The sequence below is a fragment of the Microcebus murinus genome, chromosome 14 (genome assembly GCF_040939455.1).
Source record: "Microcebus murinus isolate Inina chromosome 14, M.murinus_Inina_mat1.0, whole genome shotgun sequence".
In the NCBI taxonomy this organism is placed as follows: Eukaryota; Metazoa; Chordata; class Mammalia; order Primates; family Cheirogaleidae; genus Microcebus; species Microcebus murinus.
In genome coordinates this window covers 28,372,213-28,381,812 of record NC_134117.1, presented here as the reverse complement: position 1 = coordinate 28,381,812, position 9,600 = coordinate 28,372,213, and the positions used below count along the sequence as shown (strand labels likewise).

General features: G+C 52.9%; 1 protein-coding gene across 2 annotated transcripts in view; it reads right to left on the bottom strand.

The window, feature by feature from the left end:
- Window positions 1-1,037: 1,037 nt before the first annotated feature.
- RRP12 (ribosomal RNA processing 12 homolog) overlaps window positions 1,038-9,600 on the bottom strand; it is a 35,849-nt gene continuing 27,286 nt past the window's right edge. For both annotated transcript variants that reach the window (XM_076009895.1, XM_012767529.2), the window contains 5 exons: window positions 8,549-8,598; window positions 4,959-5,031; window positions 3,117-3,184; window positions 2,707-2,789; window positions 1,038-1,548 (listed from right to left, as the gene is read on the bottom strand). In XM_076009895.1, coding sequence (XP_075866010.1) covers window positions 1,446-1,548; window positions 2,707-2,789; window positions 3,117-3,184; window positions 4,959-5,031; window positions 8,549-8,598 — 377 coding nt within the window. In that variant the 3' untranslated portion in view covers window positions 1,038-1,445. The remainder of the gene's footprint in view (window positions 1,549-2,706; window positions 2,790-3,116; window positions 3,185-4,958; window positions 5,032-8,548; window positions 8,599-9,600) is intronic.

The window sequence follows — 9,600 nt, the reverse complement described above, 5'->3', positions numbered from 1 at the left end:
AGGGAGGGAGAGGAAAAAAAGAAAGTAAACTGGAATGGAAACTGCTGAGGAATGTGTGTTCTTATCTCACATGAGGAGATTCTGAGATGGGAAAAACACATCAATCAAGTGCCAGAAGCAAAGGTATATTCCTCATGTTGGGGTGTGGTGGATAGCCCTGGGGTTCTTTGCTTCCGCCTGCCTGCTGGGAAAGCACACACAAGAGAAACTCTGGAAGCCTGAGCAAGAGCGAGACCACATCTCTACGAAAAAAAAAAATAGAAAAATTAGCTGGGTGTGGTGGCGCATGCTTGTAGTCCCAGCTACTTGGGAGGCTAAGGCAGGAGGATCGCTTGAGCCCAGGAGTTTGTGGTTGCAGTGAGCTATGATGATGCCACGGCACTCTACCCCAAGCGATAGAACAAGACCCTGCCTCAAAAAAAGAAAAAAAGAGGGACCATGGGCTGATAGGACAAGTGACTTCAAGAGCACAGGAGATTTGCACCATTCCTTTCTCTGTTCGAGACCAAAAAACTCCCAACAACCAGTGGGAACCACCTTTTGCCACAACCGAGTCCCCCTGTCTGGGAAAAAGAGAATGTGGGGAAGATGGATGAATCAGACCGTGCTGGGCACAGGGAAGGGCTCAGCACACACTTCATTGAATCAATGCACACAGATGCTGGGAGACACTTGTGCCCAGGGCAGCCTAGGCTGCAGCGCCAACCAGCTCTCTCAGCGGGCCGCCTCCTCTTTCTGTTCTGCATCCCTGGTGCTCAACCACAGCTCAGAGACCAGCCCCAGAGTTTTCACTGCCCCCACGATCCCCCAATCGACGCTTTCTCACTGGGATTGTAGAGCAAAGTTAGGGAGCTCTCCTAACACAGGTGGGTGCCTGGGCAGTTCTAAGGCCTGACCTATGGGCAAAGCATGGTGCTATGCCCTGGACAGGATGTTGACAGTTGACGAGGAAGGGGTCAGCCACTCATGCCAACAACTGGACACTGTTCTTACCCCTGGAGGGGGCAAGTTGTAAAACATAGCGTTTCTAGAAATAATGCATGGTGATACACATTTATTCTATACCTGGTCACAGTAAATCTCATACACCCAGACCACAGCCAGGTTGAGAGTGCCAGGCAGCTACCAGCAGCTGGAGGAAATGGAAGATCATCCGCTCTGTTGCTCATGGCCACTGTGGGCAGAAAGCAAAGCTGTCTCATTGGGCCTACTCGGAGGCAAGGAGGCCACATTCCCATTTCCGGGCACCAGGGATGCCCACAGAGGGTCGTTCCCATTTGGAGCTTCCAAAATCTGAGGCATCTCTCTGGGAGCCGAGCCTTGGTTCCAACAAGTGGTTCTGAGTCCAGGCTCTGCCAGAGTCCCAAGCACCTGGAGCTGATGTCAAGTCAGCTTAGGGGCTGAAAAGGGACTGGACCGCAGAGCAGCCTGGGGACCCTAGGGCCTCAGGGCCGATGATCCTTTCTGCGGAGTTTGTGTCCCACCTGGGAACCTCGCCGGGCAGCTTTCACCAGGCCTTTGAACTGTCCCTGCAGCTTCACCTTCTTCCTGCAAGGACAAGGAAAGGTCACAGAAAGGTTACATCTGGCCGAGAACAGGTGGCCCCCTTCCTCTTACTGTCAAATGACGGTTCCCCCCAGCACCACAGGGATGGGGAGAAGGGACCAGTGGTGGGCAGCACATGAACTGGGCAGACCAGGTGCGGCGCCAGCTTCCACATGGCTCATGTCCTGACTGGGCCGCTCCATTCTGGCACAACCTCCGGCAAATGGGCCTCTCTTCCCTCTTCCTCTAATGTGTGTCTGAGAAGGTCCAGCACACTGTACTTACCCATCCTTCCATGTAAAGGTAACCTTTGTTCAGCAGAAGCTTTTTTGTGATTGAAGTTTAGAACACCATTTCTCGAGCATGGCCCTTGTACTCTCCTAAGAGCCCTGGCACAATCATAACTCACTGCAACCCAGAACTCCTGAGCTTAAGCGATCCTCTCCCGCCTCAGCCTCCCAAAATGCTAGGATTACAGGCATGAGCTACTGCACCTGGCCAAGAGCTTTATTTAATGGCCAGAGTTGGAAACAACTCTAATTTTCCACCAGTAACAGGATTAGAAAAGCAAATTACATAAAGCTATTAAAAATGATCACTACGTATATACTAGAAAATTTCTGCATGACATAAAGTCATGTTTAAAACAGCAGTTCAAGTCAATAACATAGGTAGGTACTGACTACATGTAGGTACATGTTAGAAGGTAAAAATAAAGCCAGGCATGGTGGCTCACACCTACAATCCCAGCACTTTGGGAGACAGAAGTGGAAGGATCACTTGAGGCCAGGAGTTCAAGACCAGCCTGGGCAACATAGTGAGACCCCATCTCTACAAAAAATAGAAAATTAGTTGGGTGTGGTAGCACATGCCTATAGTCCCAGCTACTCTAAGGCTGAGGCAAGAAGATCACTTGAGCCCTTGAGCCCAGAAGTTTGAAGTTGTAGCTATGATGATACCACTGCACTCCAGCCTGGGCAACAGAGTGAGACTTTGTCTCAATCAATCAATCAATGTATGTAAAAGACTGGGCAAGACTCAAGGGATTGAGTTGCATGAGAATGAGGCCTTCCCTTCTTTGGAGTACTGAGCTCCTTGTCCCGCCCCAAGCTTGCCCTGCCTGCCCAGCCCGCACCAGCCCGCCCCAGCACGCCGGCATACCTGCGATTGAGCTTGGTTCTAGTGAGCGGGATATAGGCATATGGATCAAGTCGACCTTTCTTCTTCACGTCACCCTTTGCTTTCTGCTCATCCGGAGAAACAGAGTCAGCTAGGAGGGTGAGGGACCCCCTTCCACCCTTGCCCTTGACCAAACAGGCCCTAATCTTCCCTTCCCTTCACTCTCTGCCTTAGGAGGTGCCAAAGAGTGAGCACTTGTATGTAGCCCTGCAAAGCCATTCAACAAGGTCCCCGACTGCAGACACCAAGAAGACCTTGGTGTGCCCCTTCTTCTTCCCTGGCCTCAGTCTGGCTCCAGGACAGTGATGGGCACAGATGCCCTGCTCCTCCTTGCCCCTCCCTGGCACCTGTCCAGTGCCAAGAGACCCTATTCCCCCACATGCAGCTCTTACCTTGGACTTGTATTCAGCACCAGGAGTAGCTTTCTTGGTCACGGGGCGATGGATGCCAGTGCCTCCAGCTGAAGGGAGAACAGAGACCATGAGTCAGGCAGAGCAAAGTAGCCTCCTCTTGGAGGAAGGCCACAGGCACCACAGGCCACGGGCACCTCTGCTGCAAGGGCCGGCCTCTCACAGAAGCAGATGAAAAAAGATCAGGAACTTGGCTCTTTCCCTTACCAAGCAACACAATGAGCTTCCTTGAGGAGGGACTGTCAGTGGTATGATAGACCATGGGCTCCTCAGACTGACCCAGAATCCTCAGAGGCCTACCAGGGACCCCTGGCGACACACATTCTCCACTAACATAAAGTAACCCATGTTCTCCAAAGTTACGCTTGCTCAATTTGTTCTAGAAGGAACAGGGGCTTTATTTATTTATTTATTTTTTTGAGATACAGTCTTACTCTGTTGCCCAGACTAGAGTGCCGTGGCACCAGCCTAGCTCACAGCAACCTCAAACTCCTGGGCTCAAGCGATCCTGCTGCCTCAGCCTCCCAAGTAGCTGGGACTACAGGCATGCGCCACCATGCCCGGCTAATTTTTTCTATATATTTTTAGTTGGCCAATTAATTTATTTCCATTTATAGTAGAGACACAGTCTCACTCTTGCTCAGGCTGGTTTCCACCTCCTGACCTTGAGCGATCCTCCTGCCTTGGCCTCCCAGAGTGCTAGGATTACAGGCGTGAGCCACCACGCCTGGCCAAGCCCCTTAATCTCATCTCTAAAACAAGGCATTTTAGGCTTTCCCACCCTTATCTCATTTACCAACACTGTGAGATGGAAGAGCAGCTATTTATCCCCCTGTACAGATGTGAAAACTGGCCTAGAGAGATCAGGGTCCTTGCCCAAGGTCAGTTGTCATCTCCAACCCAACACACTCATGGACAGAATCCTATAACACCAACCCAGGAGGACTCTCTCAGACACCAATATGAATCCCACCCCCGCTTATTTTGTTTACAGATGAGAAACTACAAGCTGAGTGAGGCAGTATAACCAGGCCAAGGTCACACAGCTAAGAAGCAGCTGGGTAAGCAGTCCCAACCCCAGGCCTCCTGCTTCATCAACTGGCCCTACTGCTTTTATGCCACACCAGCCCAGAGCAGAGCAGGTGAGCTTGGGCCCTGGCTTATAGGGGCAACAGGAGGGAAAGCCATGAGGTGCTCTAATTGGGTTAGGATGCTCTGGGGTTCTGAGGACACACCCGATACTGGAATCAGAGACTTCCACAGGAGCCCCCAGTCCTCCAGATGCAAAGCAAGGGCTCTGCTGCAAGGGCCTGGGGCAGGGGTCCTGCAGGGGCTGCCCTGGGAGGAAGCACAGGTGAAGCCACCTTCATACTTCCAGTAGCTGCTCTAACGAGGGCAATAGCCAATAGGTCCACAGAGAAATGTAGAGGGGAACTCTCCTGGCCAGGCCCAACACTAACCAACTCTCATCCTCAACACAGGCCAGGTGGCTGCTCCAAACCCAGCCTGACTCAGGGCTGGAGCTCTTAGGGTGGACAAAAGGCAAACAGCTCTCGGGAGAAGGGGTGGGCTGTAAGCCTCATGGAAGACCTGAGGGTGGGGAGGAGCTGGGGCTCAGGGGTCCCATGCACAGATCTCCTAACCTGGGGCTCTTCCTCACACCCAGGCCCCTTTGGCCTCCAGTCCAGTCTTAGGTGTCCTATCAGTCAATCTTTGTTGGCACCAACTGAATGCAACCAGGCTGTCTGCCGTTCCTCCCTGCAAACTCCCCTGTCTGATGCAGGTGACAGGGATCAGTGTGGCCCTGAAAAGCGGAAGCCTCACCTTGGTACTGAGGAGGCATCTCCAGCTCCTCCTCATCAGCCTCTTTCTGACGCTTAAGCCTCTGTTGCTTTTTCTGTAGAGAGGTAACAAGCAAGGAGTCAGTGACCGAGGGGATGTGACCGTCCTCGTTATGGTCAACAGTAACAGCCACGAAAAAAAAAAAAAACAGTAACAGCCATGTAATCTGCACTGAGCACATAAGGCCCTCTGCCAAGCACTTAGTCTGCCTCTTACAGACAGGGAAACTAAGGCCCAAAGAAGGGCAATTAACATGCAAGACGACACTGCTGGGCAGCACAGGGGCGAGGCTCTCGCCCACGACCTGACTGCCGGGCTCGCTCTGGCTGCTCCTGCTGTCCCTCCACAGAGCTCCGAGGGTGCAGTGCCCATTGCGCCCCATGATGACAGCTTAACCCCAGCTTTCCTAAGATGGAAAATGAGGAGGTAGCCTCTTCAGAGAATGGCTCTACCAGTTATTCACCTCATACAAACTCACACAAACTCCACCTCACTCTCCATATTAGTCACTTGCTCACTGATCCCCTAAGTGCCAGGCCCTTGGGACAGAGAGGGCAGGATCCTGTTCCTATGCTCCAGGGGCTCTCAAGTAGTCACCACTGTCCCTCAACAATGCTACTGTCCCAGTAGTTATGAGCACAGGCAATGGCAATGAGACATGTCTACTCGGCCAGTTATACTCAGCAGGAAGTGACTGCACCTACAGCACGCCAGGCACCGTGTTAGGTGGTCCAAGGGAGAAAGGCGGGCCTGACAGCAGCTCTGGCCCAGTAGGCATTTGAGCCCCGTAACTGACACTCAGGCCAGGTGGAGGCATGTGGTGCAGGGAGGAGACGCAAACAGAGATGACCCCACACTGTGGTCTGTGCCCCTGCACACAGACCTCAGGAAGCCTCTTAAAACTGCAGATTCCTGGGGTTCCCAGAGAATCTAGAGGCAGGGTCAGGGCCCCACCAGGGGGAAGAAAGTGCCAGGTAAAAGGATGAGCCTAGACAGTGGGGACAGGCTGGAGCACACACAGGCTGTCTGGGGAAGGGGGGCTCCAGGTCCATTGGCTGAAGCCCAGCAGAGCAGGCTCCTCATAGACAAACAGAAACTAGGACAAAGTGTGATGCTGGCTGCACAGTGGAGGGTGACAGCTGAGCGTGTTCTGGGTTCAGTTGGTGCCTGGCCAAGGCCAGCCCAGCCCACTGACCTTCAGTGGAGGCTGCCACTTGCACCCCATCATTTTATGCTCCCATAACTGGGCTGCAGAAGTAGGACTCAGCAACTGCTGTGCAAAAAAGCCTCTGGGATCTCAGTGGCAGGTGTGGACTTGCCACACGCCAGCCCCAGAGTGTGGCCACACTGGGGCCTTCTCCGTGCCTTGAGACAAGGAGCCCGACAAGTTCTGCTCTGCTCTGGGTGGTGGGGCCATAATTAGAGGGCCACGGTCAGCTTTTCCCGGCCTGGAAGAAGAGTAGGCTGCCGAGGGACTGCAGAGCCACGTGTGAAGCTGTGCTGAAGGAAACAGCGAGGCTCTGAGCAGAAAAAGATTTCCAGGCAAAGTGAATAATCACAAAGAATTGCCATGACTGACTTAGCATCACTAAGTGCCAAGCATTTACATATCAGCCAGGATTTGAGCCCAGGCAGCCTACTTCTGGAGACACACTCATCCAGCAGACTACTGCTGTCACCTGGAATTGGAGATGGGCTGTATCCTCAGAGGGGCAGATTTCTGACCAAGGAGAGGAAGGGTGCCCAGTAGGTGGAGCTGTCCCACACTGGAGTGGGCTGCTGGGGCAGTGGAGGTCACCAGGGCTTTTGAGCAGAGGCAATGCTACTATTCAAGGGCATCCCTGACAGCCTCCCTGCATGGGGGAGCGGCACCTCCAAGATCCTCAGGTACCCTCTGACCCCAGACTCTTTCTCTTATGTTTGGTTTTCACCCAGTGAAATTCACCACTGTCATAATGCCTTAATGACAAAGCAGCTCCTGGGGCCATGGTGAGCAGATGGGCACCTGGCAAGGACAGGGGCAAACATTCATAAATACAACACTTAGGAAAACAGGAATTCAGGGGAGTAAATCATGTCACGTATCAGGCTCTGTGCTAACGTGTGTTACATGCCCAGTCTTATCAGACTGTCCCAGTAATGCCACAAGATGGTCTACTTACAGCCCCATTTTACATATCAGGAACTGAGGCTTCGAAAGGTTAGTCTGAAGCCAAGACGGAACCCCAGAGCCTCTTCCTCACTAATCTACTGAACCCCAACCTAGGCATCTCTCACCTAGGGGTGTGTCCAGGAAGGCTGCCTGGGCTAGGAGGACATTTGCCACAGGATGCTCAGAAGTGCGGCTCACTGGGCTTGCAAACAGAAAGTTTCAGTTGATGGGCTGGTCCCAGAACACCCTTGCTGATTCAGGTGGGCACAGGTGAGAGTCTGTGTTCCATCCCAGCAGGCAGCACTGCCAGGTCAAGACAGGTAATTGTGGCCAGGCACGGTGGCTCATGCCTCTAATCCTAGCACTCTGGGAGGCCGAGGTGGGAGGACTGCTCAAGGTCAGGAGTTAGAAACAAGCCTGAGCAAGAGCGAGACCCCTCTTATAGGAATATTGACAGTAAAAGGAAAAAAAAAGAAAAATAAATAAAACAAAAAAGAAGAAATATTAAAAAAATAAAAAAAAAAAGAGTGAGATCCCATCTCTACTAAAAATAGAAAGAAATTAATTGGCCAACTAAAAATATCTAGGAAAAAAATTGGTGGTGGAGTCATGTGAATCCAAGTGACTTTAGCCAAAAAATAAAAAAAATAAAAAACAACAACAGCAACAACAAAATTCATGGTGGCGCATGCCTGTAGTCACAGCTACTCGGGAGACTGAGGCAGGAGGACTGCTTGAGCCCAGGAGTCTGAGGTTGCTGTGTGCTAGGCTGACGCCACAGCACTCTAGCCCAGGCAACAGAGTAAGACTCTTTCTCAAAAAAAAAAAAAAAAAAAACAGACAGAAGGTGAATTGTGGCAAAGGGGTTAAATTTCTGGGCTCAGGAGACTCGAAAACCAGGGTTCAAATCCCTGCTTTGCATCTAATAAACGCCGTGACCTTGAGCAGGCTTGCCTATCTTCTGCACCCTCCTCCGACACAGGGATGACAGAGTCCCTATCTCCCGTGAGGATTAGGAGGTGACGTGGCTCTCAGAATAGTGTCTGGCACACAGTGTCTGCTCCACCGTATGATGCCCCACTATGTGCAGGAACACACAGGCCAGCAGCTGCCCTTACAGCCCACACAGCATTCGATCTCGGGGAGAAACAAGGGCTTTGCCTCCTTTCAACTGGACAATCAGCCCAACCCTGAAGGCCAACGGGTGCTAAGCCCCGACTCGCAGCCCCACAGGGGTCAGCCACCTCACCCGCTGGCGTACACACACCCATGACCCTCTGGGCTGCCTGCCATGCGCGTCCCTGGAGCCACGAGCACTCGGGAAGAAGGCAGGAGCGATGTCTGTGTGCAGGGGTGGATGAGAAGTTACAGGTCCCAGGCTTAGGGTTGAGACCTCAGCCTCCGTCCGCGGACTACTCACACTGCTGACGCCCACGTCTTCCATCAGATCAGCCATCTCTTCATCCTCACCTGGAGCAAAGAAGAGAGGCCCGTGAGCACTCTGGGAGCCCCTCGAAAGCCCTCCTGTCCTTCTGCCTCCTCCTGGCTCGCCAGCTTGAGGGGGCACCAACTCCAGCCCCAGAAACTGCCTTCCCCAGACCCTTGTGTTCTTTCTGTGAGATGAGAGGAGACCCTGGAACACTGCCCCTTTCTCCTTCTCATCCTAGGCCCCAGGGATGATGGCCTCATAGGGAAGTGGTGACCCAACTTGCGAGGTGAATATGGCTTTTTTGGGACTAGAAGAAAGCCCCAGGTTTCCTGGGGCACCAGGCACTCTCCCTGGCCCTGCTTCTGCCCCCACTGTGCCAGGACTGCTGCATTCTCCTGCTTCAAAACTGTCCCCCCATGTGTGCTGACACTGTGTGGGGAGATAAAGCAGCATGGAACAGACCAGCTGGAGGGAAGAGAAACTCAGGCAAAGTCAACCAACAACCCAAACAGAACAAAGATAGCACACGACCAAGTGTGTAGGACTGGGCAGGCCCCAGGCTTGACAAGAGTTCTGGGGGAAGGAGACGCCAGGCTGAGGTGCCAAGGATAGGCTACAAAGGACTGGAGGAGGGACCCAAAGAGCAAGGATGGTTGGGAAAGGCAGGAGGAGAGGGGAGGGGCATTCTCAGCCCCAGGAACACCTGGACACCAGGGAGACGGGAGAGTGTAAGGGGGTGAGAGGGGAGAAAACAATGATGGTCACATTTACACCGAGCATGTGCACGTGCTGTGCGCATGTCACGCTGTTTCACCTGCACACCACCACTGTGCAGTAGCTGTCCATATTACGCCCCTTTTGAGTGAGGACATGGAGGCACAGGGAGGATGAGTGAGTACTCCCAGGCACGTGGCTGGTGAGTCAGCACAAGGGGAGCAGCAGGTCTGCTAGCAGGAGCTCCAGCCCCCCAGTTCCTCACAGTGAAAACCCACATGAGGGACACAAGCGTGTTTTAGAAGACCGGGGTGTTTCTCATCTAGTGG